The sequence below is a fragment of the Carassius gibelio genome, chromosome B13, assembly GCF_023724105.1.
Source record: "Carassius gibelio isolate Cgi1373 ecotype wild population from Czech Republic chromosome B13, carGib1.2-hapl.c, whole genome shotgun sequence".
NCBI lineage: Eukaryota > Metazoa > Chordata > Actinopteri > Cypriniformes > Cyprinidae > Carassius > Carassius gibelio.
In genome coordinates, this window is record NC_068408.1 from 14,832,069 (window position 1) to 14,858,802 (window position 26,734).

At 35.9% G+C, this 26,734-nt stretch overlaps 5 protein-coding genes across 6 annotated transcripts; 2 read left to right on the top strand and 3 right to left on the bottom strand.

Annotated features, from left to right (window-relative positions):
* Nucleotides 1-454: 454 nt before the first annotated feature.
* Nucleotides 455-6,352, bottom strand: rab1ab (RAB1A, member RAS oncogene family b). Its single transcript, XM_052572146.1, has 6 exons — nucleotides 6,177-6,352; nucleotides 3,499-3,571; nucleotides 3,187-3,282; nucleotides 2,527-2,622; nucleotides 2,299-2,430; nucleotides 455-1,643 (listed from the first exon to the last, which is right to left on the bottom strand). The coding sequence occupies exons 1-6, from the start codon at nucleotides 6,188-6,190 to the stop codon at nucleotides 1,446-1,448; spliced, it is 609 nt and encodes a 202-aa protein (XP_052428106.1). The 5' UTR covers nucleotides 6,191-6,352; the 3' UTR covers nucleotides 455-1,445.
* Nucleotides 6,353-6,673: 321 nt separating this feature from the next.
* On the bottom strand, nucleotides 6,674-9,714 carry zgc:153169 (uncharacterized protein LOC767799 homolog). Its single transcript, XM_052572929.1, has 10 exons — nucleotides 9,486-9,714; nucleotides 8,959-9,097; nucleotides 8,620-8,776; nucleotides 8,442-8,490; nucleotides 8,203-8,241; nucleotides 7,902-7,990; nucleotides 7,742-7,757; nucleotides 7,499-7,566; nucleotides 7,068-7,172; nucleotides 6,674-6,912 (listed from the first exon to the last, which is right to left on the bottom strand). The coding sequence occupies exons 1-10, from the start codon at nucleotides 9,592-9,594 to the stop codon at nucleotides 6,820-6,822; spliced, it is 864 nt and encodes a 287-aa protein (XP_052428889.1). The 5' UTR covers nucleotides 9,595-9,714; the 3' UTR covers nucleotides 6,674-6,819.
* A 401-nt stretch (nucleotides 9,715-10,115) lies between these two features.
* tbp (TATA box binding protein) lies at nucleotides 10,116-13,815 on the top strand. Its single transcript, XM_052572928.1, has 8 exons — nucleotides 10,116-10,264; nucleotides 10,827-10,956; nucleotides 11,433-11,767; nucleotides 11,920-12,007; nucleotides 12,215-12,306; nucleotides 12,415-12,582; nucleotides 12,853-12,947; nucleotides 13,055-13,815. Exons 2-8 carry the CDS (start codon nucleotides 10,903-10,905, stop codon nucleotides 13,132-13,134), a joined length of 912 nt encoding a protein of 303 aa, XP_052428888.1. The 5' UTR covers nucleotides 10,116-10,264; nucleotides 10,827-10,902; the 3' UTR covers nucleotides 13,135-13,815.
* A 747-nt stretch (nucleotides 13,816-14,562) lies between these two features.
* On the bottom strand, nucleotides 14,563-16,838 carry pdcd2 (programmed cell death 2). Its single transcript, XM_052572927.1, has 6 exons — nucleotides 16,438-16,838; nucleotides 15,831-16,070; nucleotides 15,595-15,738; nucleotides 15,409-15,509; nucleotides 15,197-15,310; nucleotides 14,563-14,807 (listed from the first exon to the last, which is right to left on the bottom strand). Exons 1-6 carry the CDS (start codon nucleotides 16,751-16,753, stop codon nucleotides 14,643-14,645), a joined length of 1,080 nt encoding a protein of 359 aa, XP_052428887.1. The 5' UTR covers nucleotides 16,754-16,838; the 3' UTR covers nucleotides 14,563-14,642.
* Nucleotides 16,839-18,514: 1,676 nt separating this feature from the next.
* On the top strand, nucleotides 18,515-25,213 carry rhoua (ras homolog family member Ua). 2 transcript variants are annotated; one of them, XM_052572970.1, is made up of 4 exons: nucleotides 18,515-18,625; nucleotides 18,745-19,098; nucleotides 19,929-19,987; nucleotides 21,597-25,213. In XM_052572970.1, the coding sequence occupies exons 2-4, from the start codon at nucleotides 18,849-18,851 to the stop codon at nucleotides 22,047-22,049; spliced, it is 762 nt and encodes a 253-aa protein (XP_052428930.1). In that variant the 5' UTR covers nucleotides 18,515-18,625; nucleotides 18,745-18,848; the 3' UTR covers nucleotides 22,050-25,213. The 2 variants fall into 2 exon arrangements, with proteins under 2 accessions (XP_052428930.1, XP_052428929.1); XM_052572969.1 differs by having other exon boundaries at nucleotides 18,555-19,098.
* Nucleotides 25,214-26,734: the final 1,521 nt, after the last annotated feature.

Sequence of the window (26,734 nt, forward strand, 5' to 3'; positions counted from 1 at the left end):
CTTAAGTCCATTTCTGTCATGACCGCTCTCGGAGGGATGGGCATGTTAATGTACATGACAATGTTAATGTATTTGGTCCTGGTGGAATAGATCTGCTGCTGCAGAGCAAGTACTGAGAATTGCTACAGCTAATACATCCACAACATACTGCTGCTGTAAATATAACCCTGTGTCTCATCTGGTTGCCCGTTGACAGCTACATTGACCAAAGTTTTATCATCGTGTATCATCAGTCTAACTTCACTTTAACAAATAAAATGGAAATTAAAGAAAGCTTAATAAAATGTTTAAATCCAATAAAATAGACAAAAAGCATTTTAAATTTAAAGTAAAATTAAAACTAGAAATATAAAAGTTCATTCAAAATGAATAAATATTTTATTAGTAAGTAAATATCTAAAACTGCACAAAATGATATACTAGACATGAACGGTTTCCAAGGTCATTCAAAAAATTAATTCATTTGCCTTTATTATGAAAAAGAGAACATAGTGTTTGAGTCACATATGCAATTGCTTTCAATGTATTCCGCAGGTTAATGGCCAATATCGAGCGATCGTTTATTAATGGAACAATATATTTGCATATAAATGTTGAATAAATAAAACAAAGGGTTTCTACAAGTCCCACCAAGAATCGCAGACATACTGATACTGTACAGTATGGTCGTACAATATTTATTTATATTTTTGTTAACTTGTTACACATCGCACAACAAAACGCCAAGAGTCTGCAGCCACAACTTAAATGCAAAAGAAGGTAAAAATACTAATCATGTATGTAACTCTACAGAGCTGTCAATTCAGATCTTTCATATATATACATAGTGTATATGTACATATATTTTACGAAACATGTAAGACTGTGAACCACTGCAGCCTAGTTGATCTCAACAGACTGGCAAAACAATCCGTGGGGACAGAAACCTACACATGCAAATATAAACAGTAAAAATCAACAAGTAAGAAAAGAAAAGGACAGAAAAAGAAAGTGTCATTGAATTTTGACCACAGACCAGCCCTGCAGTAGGAATGCAGTGAGATAAACACACATTATTCTTAGAAACCTGCACACAGAAGATTTAAAAATCGTTGAGTGTAAATGAAATCCATCTTTTTTTGGGGTGGGCTTGGTTAAAAGCAGCCCCTGACAGACGGCAGGGGTAAAGGGGACTGACCATTACCAAATCTCAGACCTCTCATCAGTTTAAGTTTGTGGAAAGCAAGGGGGGGCAGCAGATTTTTTTAATGTTTTTGGTAGTGCGGATACATACAGTACAACTTGGGTAACTTAAATTGTTGCCTGTTTCACGCTCTCTTTTATTCTTTCTATTCTCCATATTCACTCTTTGCTCCATAACAAATGATCTATTCTCCTTTCTTTCTCCTATCGTGGGGGCTCTTGCTCCAAGATCCAATGGCCAATGTGAGGGGGGTCGGGGGGCCTCAGCAGCAGCCTCCAGATGCAGGCTTCACTGGAGTGCTCTGGATCTTCACGTTAGACTTCTCAGAGCCTCCAGCTGTGGCTCCGGGGCCCATTCTCTTCTTGATCTCTGCAGCCATAGTCATGAAGGCCTGCTCCACATTGGTGGCGTTCTTAGCGCTAGTTTCCAAGAAAGGAATGCTAAGGGAATCAGCAAATTCCTAGAGATAAACCAAGCCATTCTTTCCGTTAGAACACTGGAGAAGTGAACAATTGCAAATCTTATGTACTCACACACACTTTGCTCCAAAACCTAGTGAGCTAGGTTTTAATATATTATAAATAACAAATGTGTATATATATATATATATATATATTTCACTGAACTAATTCTTTTTATATATATATATATATTTTCATGCAGTTTTTATTTCACTGAACTAATTCTTTATATATATATATATATATATATATATATATATATATATATATATATATATATATATATATATATATATATATATATATATAAAGAATTAGTTCAGTGAAATAAAAACTGCATGAAAAAAAGAGAGGTTGCTTTGGCAATTAACTGAAATAAAATTAAAGTACTAAAATGAGTCAAACTGGAAAAACTAATGTACTGAAATGTAAGGTAATTTTTACTAAAGTGTGTATTCTATATTTTTATGTTCATTGCAGCATTAAGTCATTGGCACATCAACATGATACATCTACTGAATTCAAAAGTATCATATGCACGTTATCACTGCACATGTATGACATTCCAGATCAGTCTGACAGTAACGCAGCTCACTGGGCTTTGAGACAGAGACATAATAATAGTGGAAGTTAAATAATATGAAGCAATATTACCTTTGCCGTTGTGTAGTCCACCACTTTTTTTGTTGTTAAGTCACACTTGTTGCCAACCAATAACTTGTTAACATTTTCACTGGCATAGCGGTCAATCTCCTGTAGCCACTGTTTAACATTATTGAAGGACTCCTGAGGGCATAAAAATGTTCAAACAAATAAAGTAGAGCAGAAATGAGAAGGTATTTTCACAGGTGTTTATCGTGAAATTATGACACTCGAGCTCACCTGGTCTGTAACATCATAGACTACGATAATGCCATGTGCTCCTCTGTAGTAACTGGATGTGATTGTGCGAAACCTCTCCTGCCCTGCTGTATCCCACTGTAAGGAAGACAGAATCGAATGCAAAAATAGGCTCAGAAAAATACTGCTTTTGTACTACTTCAATCGTAGGACTGGGTACTGACCCAGATTTCACAAATAAACTTGATTCTCTTAACGAATGCTGTAAGCTAGGCCTATACAGGGAACCCCTAAATAGACAATTTGAAAGCTGAGACTTGGTTTCTCATCAAAAGTAACAACCTTTTGTGATTATTTGATCAAGTAGTATTTAGTGCAGTTCTGCTCACACACATTAAAGAATTGATATCTCTTTATCAAAATGGAAATTTAGTACTCAATATTGTTATGTTAACCCAGCCTTATATAATAGCAGCAGACAAAGGCCCATCTCTGACATAAATTAGATGGAAAGATCAAGTAAATCCTTCATGATGAGCACTGACATAACTCTGCTCTCTCTCTGATGATGTCTCTACACATCTCTAAAACCATCCCATCGAAACACAGCGCTCACTTTTCTTCAGTCACATGCTTGTATATTCCATATATTTAATCTTATACACAAACATTAATTTCATTACAGGACAGAAAGGAACTTACAATTTGAAGCTTGATGGTCTTTCCGTCTAATTCTATAGTTCTTATTTTAAAGTCCACACCGATAGTGCTAATGTAGCTTTCTGTGTATGTGTCATCCTGAAAGAAGCAAAACAGCAGGAGAATCAGAGGTTTCAGTAGTCAAGTCTCTCCCCACAGTGCTTTGAATGAAAATATTAACTCCATATAAATGTGATACAAGTCTTTTAGTATGCACATTTATTTTGTACAGAAATAAAGACAGCTGATTATTTAACCTCTGCAAAAATGATGTCTCTATGATGGCAAATGCAGGACAACTTGTAGCCTACTTACTGCAAATCGGAGAAGAAGGCAAGACTTTCCAACACCAGAGTCACCAATCAAGAGCAGCTTGAATAAATAGTCACTGTATGAAGAGAAAGAGTTACAAAACATTAGACAGTCAATATTTGTCTACCAACTTTTGACAGTACTGTTGTGTGAAATACACGTTACTGTAGAAGTTTGGGATTGGCAATACTTTTGAAAGAAGTCTCGCCAAGGCTGCATTTATTTGATCAAAAATACATGGAAAAAGTACTGTGAAATAATATTACAATTTAAACGTTTTAGATTTTATTGTTTTAAAATGCAACTTGTTCCTGTGATGGCTGAACTTCCAGCAGGTAATACTCGAATCTTCAGCATTCATATTAGATTGATTCTTGCTGATTTGGTGTAGAAACATTTCTTCTTATTAACAATGTTAACAACAGTTGCACAACTTAATATTAAGATATATCTTGTAGAAACCAAGATTAATTAATATTAATGGATTAACACTCTTTCTCAGGATTATTGGACAAATAGAAGTCTTTACTGTCACTTTTGGTATCCTTGCTGAATAAAAATATAAATTTCTCTAAAGAAATAACTTTTGAATGAGTGTACCCATTATATTGATGCAGACAGTTGGCCCTACATCTCAAAACACCGAAGCCTGAACCCAACTGTTGCTTTCGTTCACTGTATATTAAACATTGTTTATTTTCTAGATGTACATTTGGAATGAGGTCATTAAAATCATGTGAAATAGATCAGACCCTTGCTTTCCAGCACTGTAAGACCATTTTCTGATGCAACTCAGTTAAACATGGCATAAATCGGTCACTGGTCCACTATTGCATGCAGAAAATAAAATCTCTTTTTAACAGAAACAATGTGCTTGAGGATCTCTGAGGTCTGGAAACTTGAGCAAGCTGATTAAGCATTCCACAGAGAGGGAATTCTGCCCGTTGTGCTAAATCCTCTGTCCCTATTCAACATGCCCTAGTAAAGAAAGATGGTGGATCGGCCTGGTCAACACCAGAACGGTCAGTCTTCATCTCCATCCTGCCCACTAAACTGAATTCAAGTCATGCTCTCCTTGTTAGGTTGACTGCAACAAACGCTCCTGTGTAGACCTGCTTCACAAAAAAACTGCATGTAAAGCCCCTCTGTTATACGCCGGTTTCTGATTTCTATCAGACAGAATAGGTAGCTGTAGTGTAAGTGTCTTCAGCTAAGTATGTCTTGTTTAAACATGAAGATCTTAAGTTCTGCATTATATCCTACATGTATGTTCAAAATGTGTCATGAATTCTGACTTGCAGTCTCTCAAAAAAAGAAAAGAAAAAGAAAAATCACTATTCATGTTCTTTCAGGAAGCCACAAACGTATGCACATTAATATTGAATCTTTCATACAAAATATATGAAGAACGAAAGAGAAAAACAACTACCATTTTAATAACCCCTTACTACAAAAAAACGAAACAAAAAAAAAACAACCATATTTCACCCTAATTCTGACCATGTATAATACAAGCAACACCTGACACGAAGTCTATTAAGTAACAGAGTTGCTTAACACTCAGTCTAGTGATAGTTGTAATGAACCATGTAGCTTGTCATTTGGCATGTGACCTACACATGACTAGCACACAATAGAGGAAGGGATGGGCACTCCAGTTCCTCCAGACATACTTGACATCTGCACATCCAGATATTTAGACAGGAGTGTAGAAACCTCACAATTCACTTCCAATGTTCCTTTTAGGATTGTGTAAATAAATAATGATAAGGAAATAAAGATAGCACAAATCCGACTGGTGCTGTGAAAATGTGGAAATATGCATGTAATCTTGCTAAACCATCTCTTATTTCTAAGAAGCAGACAGAAAACCCCCGACTTTATCGTATGCATTTAAGTTTAGTGTCCATGTGTACAGTAATTATACACAATGCACGTGACTATATATCTATGTGCAGCAAACCCAGGTAATAAAACAATTGGATAAATGCTCAAATTACTTTACAAACTATAAAAAGTGTCTTGGCACAAATGAACGCGACTGACTGGTTAAGTTACTCGCTCGTAATTTGCAAAGACCACCTTCCTGATATTGACATAAATTTTTGAACTAGTTAGCTACTTAAACCGCAACCATCTTTCTGAACATATTAAAGGCTCAGCAACAGGTTACCAAACCACGTTAGCGATACAGTTATTCATCTACTTCACCAGCTCGTCGAGCTGTTTAAAAAGTAAGTTTAATGAAAAGCTATCTGAAGACGTTAGCTTACATCAGCTAGCTTTCATATTAATTTCTAATGAAGCCTGGCAAATAACATGTGTTTTAATAGAATGAGATGGAAATAGTATAATATACTAAGTGTTAAAGGTGTGGTATGACTAATTGATGAGGTCTACTTGTCATAACGCGGATGGATATTAAAACCGGCGGAGCTCAGTTATACAAACAACAGTCTCTTAATCACAAAAACACCTATTTTAAAGAAAGCTAAATATTAAAAATGCTGGTCTTTAAAATGAAGTTGCTTTCCGGCTTTGACTAAGTGAAATGTGAATACAGTAAGATTAGTTGCTGGTAAGATTAAACACACAAGCTAGTCATCATCGCCTCTGCCTGTCAAAAGTAGCTACAGGTAAATTATGAGCTCAGTGAGCCGGTTAATAACTCAACCACTTACTATTCGGGATTCATCGTGGACTGGACACTGTGAAAACCGTTTGTCTTCTAACAAAAAAACTCCGCGGCGTGAAGGTAGACTAGAAACTATAACCTCTCCCCCGATTAAAAAGTAACTAGCTGGCTAGCTACTGCCGCAAAGGCTAGTCGGTTGAAACCCAAAATGGCTGACTCTTCAACCAGGAAATAGGAACTCCTTAAACCGATTGCGTAGGCAATGTCGTCATCATGACCTGTGCGGATGTTGTAGTCTAATTCAGAGATCATCTGACCTGCTCGAACGGAATATGTCTATTGAAAGAACTACAACACCCACATCTGTTTATTAAACATTCACGATGAGTTCTGTGACTTGAACCGTTCGTGCTGAGGACTGCCGCAATCCTGCCCCCTATCATGAGGGGTAAAATATTACGTCATTTATGAAACGTGGCATTGGCTAATGTGAGTGTGACTCACTAATCAATACGTGTCAAAAAAAAAAACAAGACAGTGACCCACCAGGTACATTTTTTATTGATTACGAAAATAATGAGCAGCGGTTTTCATACAAAGAAATGAAATGTTATCACAAATGTTAAAATAAATGACGTTTTATGACCAGCCACATACTTATTGAGTAGAAATTAAACATTTATGGATTTCTATTGGTTAATGACTAGCTCCTCCACCGAGCTCAACCCTTGGTTCCAGAAAGTGTATGGAAACTCCACTGAAGATGCAGCTCCCACCTCTCCCTGAGTAAGACCATAGTTCAATTAGGCTGAAAGAAACTTGAATCAGCTGCAATTAAGGGTGTGAGCTGCTAAAATGACCCCCTTTACAAATGTGTAAGTTCAAACAGCATTCAAGCAATATGTATTATACTGAGGTCAGGAAATACAGTGTTTACCTTCATATTCAAAGAAATAAGCCCAAGTTCAAAGCATTTATCGCCACCTATTCTCCTCTGTATGTCGGCAAGTACAGCCTGACAGGCTTCATTAGGAGATGAGCCCTTTATAGCAGACAAAAGATGATAGAAATAAGAGCCAGATCTAATTTACTACAACACACAAAAAAATTATAATGGTTTAATTGTATTTTCAATGACCGCCTTCACTTTACACCACCTCTAATTTAAAAAACACGAACATCACGATACCCAGATCCTCATAGAATTAACCCTGAAATACTAATGTGTAGAAAATGTGTTTGAATAATTCAGATTACATCTTCACATTTTGATACATTTGGACATTATCCTATAAATTATAGATTAAATAAATACACAACTGAATATTATTTCAAGGTGATAATTTATACCAAATCAGTATTACATACTTGTCTCATCAGCTGCACAACATGAAAGCTTGGGCAGTAACACATGATTTTGTCTCCATCACCTGTAGCTGCAGAGAGAAAGAATATATACAGTAGGTATATTCTACAAGTGTAAAGTGTGAAGTCTCCAAAGGATCTGTATACTGCATGTTTAATAGTACTGTGTGATATTTACTGAGAAATAATGCATTTGTACAAGACCAAGCTCAGATGCAAAGTAAAAAAAATTATAATAATAATTACCTGCTGCAGCACCCACCTGAAAATACAGAGAACAAGGTTGTAAAGAAACTCGTCATACTTGTACAAATTAATAAATTTGACAGTACAGAATTAGGCTATGAGCTGAATGATTAAATCCCTGCAAAGCTTATTAAATGACCTACAAAGCTGCACAACTTACTTTATGGTCAGCGTATAGCCCACAGCCTGGAAGTGGAGAATCTCCCACCCGCCCTGGTGCTTTGAAGGGAGCTCCTGATGTGGAAACTCCTGCACAATGTGTGTTTATTTAGGCACATACAAATGTTTGTTGTAAAATAACTGAATTTATATGTAAATACTTGGCAAATGTCCATTCTGTATTATAAGACTCATATCCATAATTGTATCATGTTCGAATAGTTAAATATGAACGTACTACATCAGATCAATATTTTTATAAATAAAGCTTATGTAGGAAATGTAAACATTTTCAACCTTACCTACTGTTATGTTACCACTTAGATCAAGAGCTATAAGACCTGAGAAAGTAAACAAGATTAAATAATCACAAAATGTTACTGTTATATATATTTTTTACATTAGGCCATACTTGGTTGAGAAATTATTTTGTCTGCCAAATTCACAACCTAGTTGAGTCATCTTAACTTAAAAAAAAAAGAGTTTGGCCCAGATATGATTTCCTCATCGAGAAAGCTTTCACATTATATTAATCTCTTACCTATTGTATCATGCCCACCTCTGACCAGTTTATTTTTTTCAAGGTACTCCTTTTGGAATACATAAAAAGAAACAAAGAAAAATGTCATTAAAATCAATTAGAAATTATGTGTTCTTTCTAGGGATTGAAATAACAAGTATACTATATTGTGTGTGCGTGTGGGTGTGTGAATGAATACCCGGTAAGCAGTAGCTGAATGGTCGGAAAGCATATTGGCATTGGGTTCAGATGTAAAACCCAATTCCTGAGCAAATGCTTCTGCTCCATCTCCAACAAGCAAACTGTGAGGACTCTTCTCCATTACTTTGCGAGCTACACGGCATGGCTGTGCAATTCTAGCAATGAAAACACAAGCATACAAGATGGTTCAGGGCCAGATGGCATGGAAATTAACCTTTTTTCATCCTCTTTTTTTTTTTCAAACAGTGCATGACAAATGAAAGCATTGTACTCTGGAGGCATTTTGTTACATGTAAGAAATCCCCCTGGGTAAATTAATCAAGCCTTTTTTTTTTACCCTCGAAGTGCAGCCACTGCCCCAAATCTCCCTGGCACACCTTCCATAATTGCAGCATCACATTCAACCACTCCCTTGGAATTTGGATACCCTCCTCTGCCAACAATGTGCCGTCCCGTGTCTACATCATCTTCAACCTCTAAGAAAATATACCTCTTATTATTGATTCAGAAAGATGCATTGTTATTATTTATAAAAGAAAGATAATACCATAATATGGAAAACTATATACTTACCATGTATCACACACTTATGAATATATTTCAACACTTCCTGTAAACCTCTTAATTAAATAAAGTTTGCTTACTTTAACAAACATAGTCTTGGGAGTAATATGAAAAAGGGAACTGTAAAGGTAGTAAGAATAGTTAGTATTTTGTTTCATAAGCTTGAAAACCAGTTGTTTATCGTCCATATCCCTCATTTATTAACAATACCTGCGTTTTCCGACCACCTTTAAAGAATAAAATTTTTACGTAGTTGATTGATGAACAGTAACTTACAAACAGATGTCTATTTATATGTACCTGCAATTGCTGTTTCTACCACATCTGTAGCATTTTGTCCAGCTAGCAGCATGCATCTCATTCTCTCCACTGCAGGACGAGAGAAAGACCATGTCCCCACAGCTGCCATTTGACTTCAGTTCAGGCATTAAAAAACATGTTTTTGTGTTCGGTAAGCGTTCGTTTCCCTCTTTTTTAAGAGTTAAAGTGTAAGCCCGAAGATTGTCAAAACACATTTTCAAAATAAAAGTCAGGGCGTTTATTGAAAGTTATAGAATTTGTAATGGACATAGGTGAGAGACCTAATAAACATATATAGTAGAATTTTTTTATATTACTTTGGAAGTTGTACATACATAAAAGTGGTCTGGCTTATCACTTTTTCATATATGATTAAAAAATATTACAATGTTTTGAATAAATGTATAAGCAAAAGGTAAAGAGCAAAGTTTTAATATTATTCCTAAACATTTTAAGAGAAGCAACCGCTTTTTACTACACTCTAACACTTTTTTATTTTTACATGTACTTATTTTATTTTATTTTATTTAGCAAACAAATAATGGTTTCCTCATTTTAATATCTGTTTTTTATTATAACAATATACAATTTTGTGCTGTTTAAATAAATATCCATGAATATAAAATAGTGCAAACCAGTGATGTGAACCCATAATGCACCGGAAGCGCATTATTAAAGTCGGCGGAAGTTGTGAGTTCTCATGTTTTGCGCGCTACCTGCGCTTCTGGAACTATTCCGCACGAAGCCATTGCCAGCCTGAGCGATTCTGTGAATTAACGGTTTGTTTGGACGTTTTTTTTTCCATATACAATCCATTACACCACTTCGGCAGAAAGCTGATATATATGTAACGTTAGTATAAACTGTTTGAGTTTGTTAACGAACAGATTAGCTCAACGAACTAGCCACGTTAAGCACGCTGGGCTTGATTCTGCGCCGAAGGCTTCACTGTGATAATTTGTCAGCTCTGGCGTCTCTTTCTGTTGAATGTGAATTGTCATGTTAAGCGGCGTTGTTCATGTGATATAACATTGATTAGACTTTTCTTAGAACCACACTGCAGTGCCAATAGCATCAACGTTACCCTACTCTTGGTGTGAACATTGACACGTTCTATATGTTCTGTAAATTCTTTTTAAATGTATATTCCCTATGAACTTCGAGTAATGACCCTGTGCAGTCTTCATTTTACCACCGAAACATTAAATTATGTTCCCCTCTTTTATATATGCACACATTTATTTGTGTACAGCGTACGCAAGTTTCTCAGAAGACATAGTGCTACACTGTTGTGTGAAAGTGTGTTTGTTAGATTGGTTTATGTGTTCTTTTTCACCACAGTTCTTTTAAAGCTTTTGGAGGCTTCAAGCTAGTCCTGAAATCACTACTTGGTTGTTTTGCTTCATAAGCTGTCAATATGGAGCAGAACAACAGCATACCTCCTTTCCCTCCAGGGCTGGCATCTCCGCAGGTGAGTAATGCACTGCTGGGTAAGATTAAATACACTCGAATACACTACACTGCTTTTAAACTCTGCACAGATTTTGAAATATTAGACATCATACACTTGACAAGAAATGCAGAGAAAAACTAGGGAACCATACTTTACGCCAGGTGTTTTCAAATGGAAACCTAAATATTAATGTCCAGGTGCAAGGGACCATCATTCTAGAAAATGTGATATGAATTTTTTTGGAAAGCACCACATTATACTATGCAAAGTTCATATTGTTAATGTTTGTTTTATTATTTGGAAAATATTTAGCTGTACTTGGGCTACATTATTACATTATTTGTCTGTTAGTTACATTTATTGTAAATTAATTTACATTTAAATATGTGCAGGAGATGTAGTATATTCCAGCTTTTTTATAATACAGATATTTGAATCAAAACTGTTTCAGTGCATCAGCACAAAGTTAACAGTCCTCTCACGTCTATTCAAAGGGATCCATGACGCCTGTCCTTTTCAGTCCCATGATGCCGTACGGCTCAGGTCTTACACCACAGCCAGTGCAGAACACCAACAGCTTGTCCCTTCTGGAGGAGCAGCAGAGACAGCAACAGCAGCAGCAACAACAACAACAAGCAGCGGCCTCACAACAGCAGAGTGGGATGGTGGGAGGTTCAGGCCAGACACCCCAGCTGTACCACTCACAAGTCTCCACCACAACAGCACTGCCAGGCAACACCCCACTTTATACCACACCACTCACCCCTATGACCCCCATTACCCCTGCCACACCGGCCTCAGAGAGCTCTGGCATCGTCCCCCAGTTACAGTGAGTTATTTAGCTGTCATCACACAATCCTGTTAAACTGTTAAACACACCTGAGTGATCATATGAGTGTACTTCATGCTTTAGTCTGCGGACTACAATTTCTATGTATTACATGCAAGAAAAATAAAGTATATAAAATTGTTATTTTTAAGGAATATTGTGTCTACTGTGAACTTGGGGTGCAAACTTGACTTGAAGACGATAGCACTCCGAGCCAGAAATGCTGAATATAATCCAAAGGTAAGATGTTTAAGTTTTAAGTGGTTAAAAAGCTTAGACCATTTGATTTTATTTCCTTTTTTGTATTTAATTTTTTTGTGGACCTTTTGGCAAAGATTACTTCAAGTAGATCACAAATAGATGTTTTCTGAACATTAACAGTTTATGTAATGTCTAGTTTTGCCTTCATTTTGATTGAACACAAATATCCATCAATAACACTTTCAGCGTTTTGCTGCCGTCATCATGAGAATACGAGAACCCAGAACAACAGCACTCATCTTCAGCTCAGGGAAGATGGTGTGCACAGGAGCCAAAAGGTACGAATGCCATCTGTGGATTTGCTGTAATTTTTTTTTCCTCGCACAACTTGTAGAACAAACAGCAGTGTGTGAGTTTGCCTTTTTTGTGTGCACTCACTTCTGCAGTGAGGAACAGTCCCGATTGGCAGCCAGAAAGTATGCCAGAGTGGTGCAGAAGTTGGGTTTTCCTGCCAAATTCTTAGACTTCAAAATTCAGAACATGGTTGGCAGCTGCGACGTCAAGTTTCCCATCCGATTAGAGGGCCTGGTGCTTACACACCAGCAGTTTAGCAGGTTTGTCTGGGTTAATTTATTATTAATATTGTTTATATAGCACTACCCAAACTAAATTAAGTACTTTTGTGTGCCTTATTAGTTCTGAATAAATGTAAATTATTTTTCAGCATTACTGTTTGTATCACTTAGGTTATGTTAATTGAGTGTATTTTACTATTACACTGATGTATTTGCAATTTCCTGATCTTTTATTCAAGCGTGAGCAGCATTCTGACTATGAGATGGAAAAACTACAACACTAATATGCTGCTAATGCTTTTTCACCAGCTATGAACCGGAGCTATTTCCTGGATTAATCTACAGAATGATCAAACCCAGAATCGTCCTTTTAATATTCGTTTCAGGAAAAGTTGTACTTACAGGTGAGATTATTGTTGTATTTAATATGGTAAAATGAAACCATGCAGTTCTAGCATGATATTGTGTGTAATTACGGAAGTTGCATAATGAAAATTCTTTTTATTTCCAGGTGCAAAGGTTAGAGGAGAAATTTATGAAGCATTTGAGAATATATACCCTATCCTGAAAGGATTCAGGAAGACTACGTAATCTTGTTCTGATATCGCTGGTGAATTACTTCCTGAGCCCACCAGTATGTCTGGGGTGACCTACGCAGTTTTATTTTCTTTTCTAAGCCTGTAAATATGGAGGACACATTTTCACTCAAAGTTAACAGATTTGAGGGTTAAAAATGCTTTTATTTTCTTTTTAAAATGTTTATCACCTGCTATTTGGTTTTCAAAATACTGTTTTAACGATGTCCGAACATTTTAATGTTTTGAATTCTTTTATGGTTTTATGATGTTAAAATGTTAATTTCATACTTTTACACATTCCCTTTATTAGTAGGTTTTATGTACTGCTTTTCTGATTGTCTGTAAGTGAGAGGAATCAGTCTGTAGCAAGCAATGTCCATGTTGATCAGTGCATGGGGAACTTTTGTTTTAAGAAGTGCATTTAGGTTATTTTCCAACAACGCTTTGGAAACAAGTTTGCGAATCATCATCATCATCGTTGTTGAAGTCATCATGTGGATTTGGCCTTTTAAGTTACGGTTTCAAATGAGATTGGTTGACAGATCTAACGGATTTAATTGCCATTTCATTGTATGATGTCTAGGTCTCCCAATAGCCCCATGTAAAGCACTGACATCTTAATTTAATACTTTCATCTATGTAACTAATTTACTTTGCTACATTGAATGCAAATAAATGTTTGCCAACTTCAGTCCATCACTGCATTGTAAAGTGTTACTTCAATATGTTTTTTTTTTTTTTTTTTTTTTTTTTATGATAGTGATGAGATTACATCTTACTTTAGTAATGTTATGATGACAACAGAAATGACTTTTAAGTGAGGAGAATCAGTATTAGTATGTGAGATTATTTTGGATTTCATACCAGAATTACACTAATTAAACCATATTCTAACAACAACAAGGCAGGATATCAAGATGTTGAATTTAGAAATTACAGGCTTTATTTAAAACCGATGTGTTAATGTTTATATACTACCCTTCGATCTAGGGTTAATACAATGTTTTTTAATATTTTGAAAACCAGTTTCTCAAGGCTGAATTGATTTCATAAAACAGTAAAACTAATTCTGTAAAATATAACATATTTCAGTAGATATTGTCATTTATTCCTGTGGTGGCAACACTGAAGACTGAAGTAATGGCTGCTGAAAATTCAGTGTCACATGATCCTTCAGAAATCATAATAACATCTTGATTTGCTGCTCAGGACAAATGATTAATGTTGAAAATGGCTGTACGGCTTTGATTTGATTCTTAAATGAGGGGAAAGTTTAAAAGAACAGCATTTGCTTGAATCTTTTGCAAAAGTACTTACTGTCACTTGATTAAAGCATCCTTGATAAATCAAAAAATAAATATTACTTTGTCTGAATTGCCTAAATGTTTGGTAATGCTTATTGTGAAGACCTCTTTTAGGGAAAGAAATGTATGTCCGTGCCTTAAAATAACCAAAGCCTTTATTATAATGTGGTTTTTCCATGCATAAGTCTGAATTCTAGTTCATTTGACTAGACCAATTCTACACTGCTTGATCTCCTGAAAAGTCTTGTTTCCAGATGAACTCAGCAGAATATTTGGTGCCTTGGTCACAGCTGTCAGCACAGGTGTAGATGGCCACTGTCCCCCAGTCTATGCTGGCATCCGTCGTATCCACTTTGAGGTGATTAAGTAACTGAGGCATGATCTGAAATAGACCGTGACACCTTAAACAGTGCAATGCATTCATCTAATGCCATTTATGACTGATTGATATTACAATTTAGCAATGGTTTCCTTTTTTAAAATAACTTACTGATGTAATGGCAGAGTTAAATTATCAGCATTTATTACACCAGTAGTGTAACATGATCCTTCAGAAATCATTTTAATATGCTTATTTGCTGTTTAAGAAAAAATTCTTAGGATTATACGTTGTGTAGCCTAAGGTTTTATTTTTCAGAAATCTTTTGTAATTGTCTGATCATTTCAATACATCCTTGTTCTTTCAAAACAAATCTCACTGACCCGAACAGTAGTATATGCATGAGTCATGACTATGTTCTCTTTATATTTAACATGTACACTTTACGTTACCTGAAATTCAAACAGACGTTTTGCACCACATGGACATTCTGGAACATCCTCCTCACGTGGCACATGTTCAGCTGACACCCAGAGAGGAGATCCTACTTTGCAATACCGCAAAACCTTAAAAATACATGTACAAATCACACAGCCGTTTAACCACACAACACACAAAAGCCATGGCCAGCATTTGCACTTCAAGCCATGATTTTGTAACTGACCTGTTGTGGTTCATTAGCAATGCGCTTCTTGAACTTCTGAAACACTTTAGAGTCTTGTGTTTCATGAAGGGCCATACTTTCAAGTTCACTGTCCTCCAAACCTGAGAAAATAAATAAACTGTAAATTATTATTCCTTGACAAGATGTGGAAATATCAAGCTGCCAAATCTTATCTGATAGGTGTACCATTATTTAAGCATGCCATGCTCTCCTGATCCAGACTGTGGGCTTCATGGAGTTCCTCATCTTTTGCTGGAAGCTCTTCTGCCTCTGTAACCAGCTCCCACTCAGGAAACAGAAATGAACTGAGCTCCTCAGAGCATTGAGAAGCTGTGGATTCAGATACGAAGACAACATGCAAACAGATTAAAGGTAACAGATCTTGACTGAAATAATGCATAACATGTCCTGCATTTACTTACACTCATTAGAACATTCTTTCTTGTGTCTCTGTTTCCAGTCTATGGTCTGATGCTCTTTACAGCAGTATGTGACAGAGTGACATCGAGAGCAGGCTTTCTGTCCCAGACAACCACACAGCCTGCACAGTTTGAGCCCAGAGTCCAGCACCTGATGCTTATTCACAAGCTGCTCTGGCTTCTCATCAGGTGGAGGATCAAAGGGGTAGAAGTCATTTTTTCTTGGCAGCTGGCATCTAAACACTGGGAATGTGGGATAGCACAGATAGTACTGTGATTTTAAACCTATGTTATAGAGAAGCTTATATTTATGAGCCACAATTAAATGTCTGATTTTATTCTGTGGAAAATAAAAGGAGATCTTCTGAAGAATGTTGAATGTTTCGGCTCTTACTCACTTCCATTGTACTTACCTACATTCTTCAAAATATCTATTTTCATGTACCATTAAAAAAATTCAAAGGGGTTTGGAAGGTCATGAGCATATTAGTAAAAAAATAAAAAGAGAATTTTCACTTTAATAAAACTTTACATAGAAATAGGTAAATATATAATTAAAATATGAAAACATTAAAAGGCTCTGTTCAAAATATGACAGATTATACATTACCTTTAAAACACTTGTTATCATTTCGCGTATAGCAGGCTGGTGTCTTGCAGCAGAACACAAACAGTGTTCTGTGAAAACATCGATCATATTCCGTTATTGGTGCGTAGACCTGCAGAAGAAACACTGTTGGAAGTTTACATTTGTCACACTGTAACTCAGACACTGTTGGCAAATCCACTTGGCTCAACCACGCAGGTCTCCCTCCGACTTTACTAGGAAACTGGTTACTAAGAAGCTGCCATGTTTCTGCCTCCTCTAAGAAGCCCAGCAAGACCTCACGGTTTGTTTTGGATTCGTTCACTGTATTCGCAGCCATCTGTCAAACTCTCGTGTGCATATAAAGCTATAGGTTTCGAAAAAATGTGCGTGTGTCTGTTCATCTGAAACTGAGTCTCGGGTGAAACAAGATCTGCGACAATAGTTCCACACGAAAATAAGAAGCCAGAGCAATAAAACACACAGAGTGTAGATAAAACTCCCTAATATTATATAAATTAACACTGTTACTAGTTTATATTAATATTTACTATTAGAATGGAAAGCATTTTTAAGTATGTAGAAATATTTTGTTATTGGGGAAACCAGTTTCAGCATTTGTCCAATAGATGGCGAAAAAATTCTTCGGTCCCACAAGTTTCATTATGTCTGTCTGTCTCTCTGTCTGTGAGTGAATGAGTGACCCTGGACCACTAAACCAATCTTTATTCGCGGTCGCCGTGATTTTGCAAAGTACGACATGGGTCTGGATCAATATCTTTTGTTATTATTATTAAAAATATAGATTTAACCCATTATTATTAAAAATATAGATTTAACCCAATCCCTACCCCTAAACCTAACCCTACCCATAATTTATTCCTAAAATCAGTGGGAAAAATCATTTTTATGCTTATGCAATACAGCACAATTGTTTATTTGCCTACATTTTTTTATTATTTTTTTGTCTGTGTGTTGTTGTCTCTGGAAGCTTATGTCACTAAAACAAATTCATTGTAGGCGCAAGCATACTTGGCAATAAACCTCTTTCTGATTCTGATTCTGATTCTGAAATGATAGCTGATTAACATGGGTGAAGAAGCACCTAACCCTGATTGTAAGCCTAAAACAGATATTTCCTGAAAAGTTATATCTCAATTCTGATTGGAATGTTGTTCAAGGATCAACAAGGATGTTGGTCCAGGAGCATGTTGTACTTGGAGAAAACATGCTTCAGCAATAGCCAAAGAAACATTGTATGGGTCAAAATTATACATTTTTCTTTTATGGCCAACATCATTAGGATATTAAATAAAGATAGGATTCCATGAAGATATTTTGTAAATTTCCTACCGTTAATATATCAATACGTATTTTTTATTAGTAATATGCATTGCTAAGAAATTCATTTGGACAATTTCAAATGCAATTTCTCAGTATTTAGATTTTTTGCACCCTCAGATTCCAGATTTTCAAATAGTTGTATCTGGGCCAAATATTGTCCGATCCTAATAACCCATACATCAATGGAAAGCTTATAATGCATAAATCTCAATGTCGAAAAATTGACACTTAAGACGGGTTTTGTGGTCCAGGGTAACATATAGCATAAGAGTGTTTATATGCAGTGTGTGTGTGTGTGTGTGTACATAGAGAACGAGGTCGATATTTCATATTGACAGAAAGTTGCAAATACGTAACTTAACTACTTGAAGAATTTAAAGAGATTTATGATGCTGCCAATATTCACATTTTGCAGTTCTGATATATATATATATATATATATATATATATATATATATATATATATATATATATATATATATATATATGCCTAATAAACACTAAATATTGTTCAAAGGACAGAAGTGTATATATGCACTTTAACCAATTTCAAGGACATCATCACTGATCACAAATAAAAATGCTGACGCGTGTATTCGCGCCAGTTCAGTTGAGTTTATCAGTAATGACAACAGGTCTGCTGAACTTCAGTTCACGGATGAATGCAGTTCAGAGTGGATGATGTCATGATCTCTGTCTCAAATCCCAGTCAGCAACCTTGTGTACGGCCAAAAAAGCTGCTAGACTTTGACACAGCCATTAGACATTGAGACACAGCCGCGGTGTTTGAGAGTAGCTAAAGTGCTCACTCAGACCAGTTTTAGAGAGGGGCGGAGGAGGGCTCGCCTCATGAGGGTATAACGGCAGTGTACGTGGGGGCTTTGTATTTATTTTTGCTTCAGAGTTGTTTTGTTTTATAACCAGATAAAGCAAACACTTCTTGATTTGAAATATAGCTTTTAGCGGACTTTTTTATTCTTCGTAAAGTAGGTTAAATGGACGCCGCGGTGAAATCGGAGACTGGTGCTCCGCTTTCTCATTCACGAGTGAGCTGACTCTCTGAAACCGCTGGACGGTCCGTGTCTTCGGCGATGCCTCCGCAGGGAGGTGGAGAATACAAGCCGGCTCCGGGTACAGCAGTGCCGCCGGTTCCCCCGCGGAGACTCCGGGGCAGAGATTTATCATCCGCGGTGAAGAGCCGCTTCGGGGCGGCAGCGGAGCGCAGGGTGAAGTGCGTGCTGGTTGGTGATGGTGCAGTGGGTAAAACTAGTCTCATTGTGAGCTATACCACAAATGGATATCCCACCGAGTATGTTCCTACAGCGTTTGACAACTTTGCAGGTAAAAATCTTCCCAGTTTAATTCAACTAAATATATATAAATGCATAAATAACATATATTTTAAAAATGTAAATACTTTTGTAATTAAACCATAAATCTAGTGATTAGCTGGTCCAAACCGCTGGTAGACCATCTTTTGACCACATAAACCAGCTACCAGCTGATCATACCAGTACTGCTATACTGATTAGTTTTAATACTGATTAGGAATTAATAACCAGCTTGCACCAGCTAATGACAAGCTCGAACCAAAAACCACTCCAAAACAGATATGAGTTCAGTAGGATTTATATATATATATATATATATATATATATATATATATATATATATATATATATATATATATATATATATATATATATATGCGATTAATCGCATCCAAAATAAAAGTTTTTGTTTACATATTGTATGTGTACTGTGTATATTTATTAGGTATATATAAAGACACGCTCATACAGCATATATTTGAAAATATTTTCATGTATATATTTATATTCATAGAAATTATATCATATGTAAATATATTTAATAAATAAACGTAACATATTTTAATATATACATGCATACGTGTGTGTTTATTTATTTATTTATTTATTTATTATTATTATTTCATGACAAAGAATGATGCAGTCATTGCAGTTTGCCATTGACTTAATTTATTTCATCACATGACCACATGATTGTTTTCTGTCTGTTTTTGTGGTGAGTTTTTGTCAGGCCAGCAAGTTCACCAGCCCATTTCAGTCTCATTTGTCAAAGTCCATGTGTCTTAATAATGTCCAATGAAAAGGGATAAAATGTCAAATTGATTCTCTTCTCCTCTGCAGCGGTTGTAGCTGTTGATGGCAAGCCTGTGAAACTTCAGCTTTGTGACACAGCCGGTCAGGTCAGTCCAGTAAACCCACTCAGTACCACCAGACCCAAACAAAACAAACACATTCAAGACAGTGCAAGTTCATCATGTCACTGTATAAGGATGACATATTGTTTGCACAAACACACGCTGGTCGAAGAGTCGTCTCTTAACTGTAAACAGACAGACCCACGAGTCATTTCCTAATTAGTCATACGGTTGCCTGTCCGTAGGATAAGAGAAAGTGATTTAGTGTTGTTTTGCTTACTCATGATAATGGCTTCTGGTAAAGTTCAGCTGAAGATTGCAGCCCAGTCATCATAAGGAAGTATATGCTTCAACCTATGGGAACATGCTATTATAGGTCAGTCAGTGTTTTTTCCTTTGTGGGAGGGGGGAAACCAGCTCTAGGGGAACACAGATGGGAAGCAGTCTAATTGTGATGAATTGGGCTTGATCCGAGGGAAAGGGAGGCCTACTTTCAGTCGGGATACAGCTGGGGTTAGTCACTGGAAATGTGAGATCACTCTGTTTTCGATGAGTTTAGCAAGCTAAGAGGAGACAGTGAAGGGAGGAAAGCCAAGAGAGATTTGGATCAGTTCTGTTTATGCCAGTGGAAATGGAGGAAGGGAGAAGAGAGAGAAACAGATAAAGAGTAAGAGAGTAAATTGATTGGAGAGTTAAAGAAATGTTTTAGTTTATATATAAATTTGTGCATGCACAATTCCCTTATTTTTACATTTATTTGTCAACATGTAGCACTGACTTAAAGTTAATCTTTAAAAATAATAGTAATTTAATATCACGACTACTAAATGCAATTCAAATTGAATATCTGTTTTTGTATATTATGATGTTGTGATGCCTAAATTCATTTGTAACAACACACTTGCATATAAATTATGAAATGGGATTGTTTGTTTGATGGTTTAGAATGTGTCCAGTTGACTAATATGAGAAAGTTTGGGTCAGTAAGATTTTTTATTCCACTTTTTATAAGTATACTTTTTATATACTAATTTTATTAGTATTAGTACTTTTATTCAGTAAGACCAATTAAACTGATCAAATGAGTGCTGTTCCTTGAACTTTCTATTCATCAAAAAGCCTGAAAATAACTCTATCAGGGTTTCCACCAAAAGCAGCACAACTGTTGCTGAAATATTTCTTGAGCACCAAATCAGCATATTAGATTGATTTCTAAAAGATCATGTGACACTGGAGTAATGACTGCTGAATATTCAGCTTTGCATCACAGGAATAAATTACATTTTAAAATATAATAAAATAGATAGATCATATATTTTTGGTCATGAAGGCATCCTTGGTGAGCGTAAGAAAACAAAAATCTTACCAACCCCAAACGTTTTAATGGTAATTGCATGATTTTACAGAAGTGTTTACAATAAAAAAAAAAAGGGATTAAAATAAATATGTAAATACACATACTGCATAACGTCACAAAATTACAAACAGTCATTCTGACATGCATAGTAAGTCTGTATCATAACTATTAAGGAATCTAACAAATTAACAGTATAAATAAATGCCCTTTTATAAACTACTTTGAATATTTCAAAACAACAAGTGGTAGGTTCTTCAAGAAGCTTACCTCTACTGAATATTTTTTAACTCTGTGCAGGATGAGTTTGACAAGCTCCGGCCGCTGTGCTACACCAATGCTGATGTCTTCTTGCTCTGCTTCAGTGTGGTAAGTCCCTCCTCTTTCCAGAACGTGAGGGAGAAGTGGGTTCCTGAGATCTGCCGGCACTGCCCGAGGGCACCGATACTGTTGGTGGGCACTCAGGCTGACCTGCGGCAAGATGTCAAAGTGCTCATCCAACTGGCCCAGTACAAGGAGCGGCCGGTGGACCCCCAGGAGGCCTGCATGTGTGCTGAGGAAGTACAGGCCGTCTCGTACATGGAGTGCTCAGCGCTCACTCAGAAGAACCTGAAGGAGGTGTTTGACACGGCTATAATGGCCAGCATCCAGTACTCGGACAGCCAGCAGCAGAAAAGACTGAAGAAGCGGACGCCCGATAAAATGAGGAAGCTCTCTGAGTCCTGGTGGAAGAAATACTGCTGTTTGGCATAGACGTGAGAATATGATTGCATACTGTTGATATGAATGCGGTTAGACTGGAACCAGCTTTTTTGGATAGAAATGGACACAAGATCCATCTGCTTTATGAGACTGTGTTAGTGGATTAACATGCGCACACCGGGCCGTGAAATTAATCGGACATTTTAGAAAAGATCGGCCAGCTTTTGTGATGAAATGGAAAGATTCATAGAGACCCAAAGTTGTCCGCTGTATTTTAGGATCTGCTCTTCATTTGGAAAGTCCCAAGTTAACCTCAGATACTCATGTGAACAATTCAGGGCGAGAGTCATCTGTCTTTCTTTACCTTATCTCTTGTTGAAGAGGGTTTCAAGTGGACTTGAGATCTAGTTTCAAGATCTAGTTTAGACTGCCAGAACTTTCCTTCTTCATTTAGACACTGTGAAAAGCAACCTGGTCGGTCTCAGCATGTTGTTAGTGTTTTAACACTTCTTTTGCTTACAGAATGGAATTACTCGCCTTTGTTATTCCCTCGTCTTGGAGGATTATTGATCCAGAGTGGGTTCAGTCTGATATACTTAAGTGCTCCTTCATGTATCTGTCAAAGCATTAAGTGTGATGTTGAGTACAAGCAGATGTTTGGACACACTATCAACTTGACATCACTGACATTTACCTTGTTGTCCTCTGAGGGTGAATGATTGTCCATTTTAGAGACAGCAGGACGCTGGCACATCTCTCCAGGCTGTCTTGTTTACATTTGGAGTTAAGTTCAGATCCAAACATGCTGTGAGGTCAGGGTCTTTTGAGAGTAAGTACGTACACTTAGTAGGCCAGTTGGATTGTGTATCTGGTCATTGAACCTTGAGCTTCATCAAAAACAGTGTTTTAAGTGAAGCATTTCAGTGCTGTCAGGAGGAATCTGACTGAGTCAGACGTTATTGGGTATTTATAGGAATATACACTAATGTTCATAAGTTTGGGGTTGGTAAGATTTTTTTTGTTGTTGTTTGTTATAAAATCTCTTTTGCTCACCAACATTGCATTTCATAAACACAATAAAACATTAAATACAGTAATATTTGTAAAATATTATTACACTTTTAAAATATCTGTTTTCTAATTTAATATATTTTCAAATATTATTTATTCCTGTGATGACAAAGCTGAATTTTCAGCAGCCATTACTCCAGTCTTCATTGTCACATCATCCTTCAGAAATAATTCTGTTATGCTGATTTAGTGCTCAATAAATATTTCCTATTATTATTAATGTTGAAAACAGTTGTGCTGCTTAATATATCTGTAGAAAATGTGAAAAGAGCACCCTTTGAATTAGAAGTTTTTTAACTTGCGATAAAATGTATTAATTGCTTTAAAAAATCTTTCTAACCCCAAACATGTGAACATTAGAATGTGTTGCACATTTTCAAAGAAGGAAAAACTTTTTTAGTCTACAGTATTCAACCAGAAATTATAATGGTTGACATTGCTTGTCAATTTCTGTTAGAACAAGACAATACTTTTTTTCTTTCTTCTTTTTTTTGTTTTTTTTTTGTTTGCATGAAACTTCAATATTAAATTTTAGATTCTTTATGCCTTTGCAATTATGGCACTATTTATAGGTGGAATTTGTACATTCCTGGCATCAAATGAAATTCCAATCTGTTTGTAATGAGATGGACATGATATCAATCAGGGCTGTGAGTTTGGTGCGGGGTGCTGGGTGCTGGGTGGGGGGTCTATCTGTATGCTCAACTAATTGCAAATGGGGAGAGATTTTTTTCCCAATTGTGTTATTTCAGATTATTTACTTATTGATTCAATTCAGTTAATTCAGTTATGTCAAAAACTGGGGATGTTAGTGGTGCAGACAAGACACATTAAACATGAATATTAAACAAACCATTTTTTTTCCATATTTGCCTGAATGCATTAGGCAGACAGTTTTATCCAAAGCAACTTGCATTGCATTTAAGTCATGCATTCCATGGGAATGAAACCCATGACCTTGACGTTGCTGGTCACTGCTCTACTGTTTAAACTACTATTCTACATTTGTCTCCCCTAAAGGACGTCATGCTTTGATAAGCATTGCAGTCCTATGGTTAAATGAATCCTATATAAAATACATGGAGTGTTTCTCCAGAGCAAACTGCAGATTTTATCAGGCTTCCACATCAGATGAACTGGAAAAGTCACCTGCTGCTATGCAAAATGTGAAAAGAGCATAAGCTTAATGACACGGTAAGGAAAAGTTAATGTTTCACTGCATAAGTTGGGGTTGGTGTGCAAGTATCACTAACGTCACTAGTGGCAAACATTTTTCTTTCATGAGCACAGAATGAATCAAGAATGAAATCAAGATGAGTTTTATGTTTGCCACTTGTAATGTTAGACTGTCAGAATGTGGCGAGGCATTGAGAAAGAAGTAGGTGGCTCTGAGAAAGTGATTACAGGGCTGTAAACCGCAAGTGTTGAAGGTGGCATAGTGAGAGATGAAACCCAGACCAAACAATTATATTGATTTTAAAGAAGGAATTCAAAATTCTGTAATGATTTACTCAACTTCATGTTTTTTCAAACATTTTGTGGAGCACAAAAGAAGATATTTTGAAGAATGTCTCCATTGTTTTGGTCTATGAAGAAAAGTGGTTGAAACATTCTTCGAAATGTCTTCTTTTGTGTTCCACAGATAAAAGGAAGTCACACACATATGGAAAGATATCAAGGAGTGAATTTTTGCCTTTTTTTGGTGACGCACACTCAAGACATTTTTTTAAAAGGGGCATATTGTAACAGTACATTGTATTTCATATTTTATCAAGAAGTATTTTTGTGATCTCAGAAATGCATATGTTGCAAAAACAGGCCTTAAGTTCAGACTGACCAAAGCATTTGAGCGCTAGAGTGCTGTGTGCTTTCCCAGGGCAGGATCAGTTACTGAGAGGTTTTTGACAAGTCTCCAAACTATCACTTCAAACACGCAGTGTGTTTATTCCCTGCTTTGATGCTTTGATTTGCACGTGAGTTGCATTGCAGTGTTGTATATTTTCTGTGAGTGAGCTCACTGCTGCCGCGTCCCACCAGACGGAACTGTTCAGGATCTGGTGCTCGTTCAGACAAAGCTGACATGCAATAACAGAGACCTCCCTGTAGATTGTAATCTTTCTCAGAATAAATATACTTTTTGTCTACTTATTGTCTGCGTGTATCTTCTTACACTGTTTTGTTCATTTTCTTGGGATATGTTATGAAAAGCCATTAGTGAAGGGGATAATTTCATTATCTCATAACCCCGTTTATAGTTAATACTTGGTAAACACTGTCTTACCTGCAGGAATAATGAGGCTGTCTGTTCATAGCAGGTTATATACAGTTCACCGTCTGGGGTTTGATGTTGTCTTATCACTGCAGTTGAGAAAATTCAGCAATTGTCGAATATTTTTTGTTTTAATAAATGCTTAAATTATATTTCGTAATGTGACTTTATATCTAAAATGATGACGTCATGATTTGTATCTCACAATAGCAATATCATATCTGAAAATGTGACTTAACATCTTGTAATGTGACTTTATATATTTAAAATATGACTACGCATCTCAATGTGATTCCATACATTGCAATAGTAACTTTGTTTCTTGAAACTGTGAATTTATATCTCACAATTGCAACTTTCCTCAAAATATTACTTTATATCTCACAGTATGACTATATTTTGCAATGCAACTTTATACATTGCAATGGAAATTTTGTTTCTTCTAACTATGTGACTATATTTCAATATATCTCATAATGTGACAATACATCACAATGTTACTTTTATATACTGCAATTGCAATTTTGTTTCTGGAAACTGACTTTATATCTAACCGTGTGGTTAAAAAATCTGACTTTATACCTTAAAATGACTTTCTAACTCATAATGTGACAATAGCTCACAATTTTAATATGACTACATCTCATAATGTAACTTATGACATCACAATGCAGCATTTATATATTACAACTGCAATTTGTTTCTGTTAACTGACTTTATATCTAACTATGTGACTATACCTGAGAAATGGGACTTTATATCTCAAAATGACTTCATATTTCATAATGTGACTTTATATCTCAAAATGCTTTTGCATCTCATAATGTGACTATATCTCACAATTTCAATATGGCTATATCACATAATGTGACTCAATACATTACAATATGACTTTTATACATTGCAATTGCAATTTTGTTTCTGTTAACTGACTTATATGTAACTAGGTGACTATATTAAAAAAAAAATTGACTTTATATCTCAAAATGACTTTCTATCTCATAATCTAACTTTATATCTCAAAATTACTTTACATCTCATAATGCTACTTTATTTCTGAAAATGACATTTTATATCTTAAAATGTGATTTTATGTCATAAAATGTGATTATGTGATTTTGATTTCTCGTAACTGTGACATTATATATCACAATGTGGTTTTATACTTCAGAATGTGACTTTATATCTCAAAATGTTTTAGTTTTTTGGGGGGATGTGACATTTATCTTCAAAAATGACTTTCTATAAATTATTAAACAGTCATTAGTTAATCGGGAAATCATGGAGATCCTACTGTATATTAAAGGCTTTATGTAAATAGACGAGACTGTAGCTGCAGGTGTTGAAATGACTAATGTAGGCCGAAAAGCTATGGCTGCTCTGTGATGTCTTTGTT

Excerpts from the sequence above, each read along its gene's own strand:
- rab1ab (XM_052572146.1), bottom strand. Across the intron at positions 2,431-2,526 it reads TCTATGATGTTACAGACCAG|GAGTCCTTCAATAATGTTAA; the intron begins GTGAGCTCGAGT and ends TTATGCCCTCAG. Across the intron at positions 1,644-2,298 it reads TGGACTACACAACGGCAAAG|GAATTTGCTGATTCCCTTAG; the intron begins GTAATATTGCTT and ends GTTTATCTCTAG.
- zgc:153169 (XM_052572929.1), bottom strand. The coding sequence starts at position 9,594 with ATGGCAGCTGTGGGGACATGGTCTTTCTCTCGTCCTGCAGTGGAGAGA. Across the intron at positions 8,777-8,958 it reads GCAGTGGCTGCACTTCGAGG|AATTGCACAGCCATGCCGTG; the intron begins GTAAAAAAAAAA and ends TTTCATTGCTAG. Across the intron at positions 8,242-8,441 it reads AGGTGGGCATGATACAATAG|GTCTTATAGCTCTTGATCTA; the intron begins GTAAGAGATTAA and ends TTACTTTCTCAG.
- tbp (XM_052572928.1), top strand. The coding sequence starts at position 10,903 with ATGGAGCAGAACAACAGCATACCTCCTTTCCCTCCAGGGCTGGCATCT. Across the intron at positions 10,957-11,432 it reads CAGGGCTGGCATCTCCGCAG|GGATCCATGACGCCTGTCCT; the intron begins GTGAGTAATGCA and ends GTCTATTCAAAG. Across the intron at positions 12,583-12,852 it reads ACACACCAGCAGTTTAGCAG|CTATGAACCGGAGCTATTTC; the intron begins GTTTGTCTGGGT and ends CTTTTTCACCAG.
- pdcd2 (XM_052572927.1), bottom strand. The coding sequence starts at position 16,753 with ATGGCTGCGAATACAGTGAACGAATCCAAAACAAACCGTGAGGTCTTG. Across the intron at positions 15,739-15,830 it reads GAAAGAATGTTCTAATGAGT|CTTCTCAATGCTCTGAGGAG; the intron begins GTAAGTAAATGC and ends CTGAATCCACAG. Across the intron at positions 15,311-15,408 it reads TTGCTAATGAACCACAACAG|GTTTTGCGGTATTGCAAAGT; the intron begins GTCAGTTACAAA and ends TGTATTTTTAAG.
- rhoua (XM_052572970.1), top strand. The coding sequence starts at position 18,849 with ATGCCTCCGCAGGGAGGTGGAGAATACAAGCCGGCTCCGGGTACAGCA. Across the intron at positions 19,099-19,928 it reads AGCGTTTGACAACTTTGCAG|CGGTTGTAGCTGTTGATGGC; the intron begins GTAAAAATCTTC and ends TCTCCTCTGCAG. Across the intron at positions 19,988-21,596 it reads TTTGTGACACAGCCGGTCAG|GATGAGTTTGACAAGCTCCG; the intron begins GTCAGTCCAGTA and ends AACTCTGTGCAG.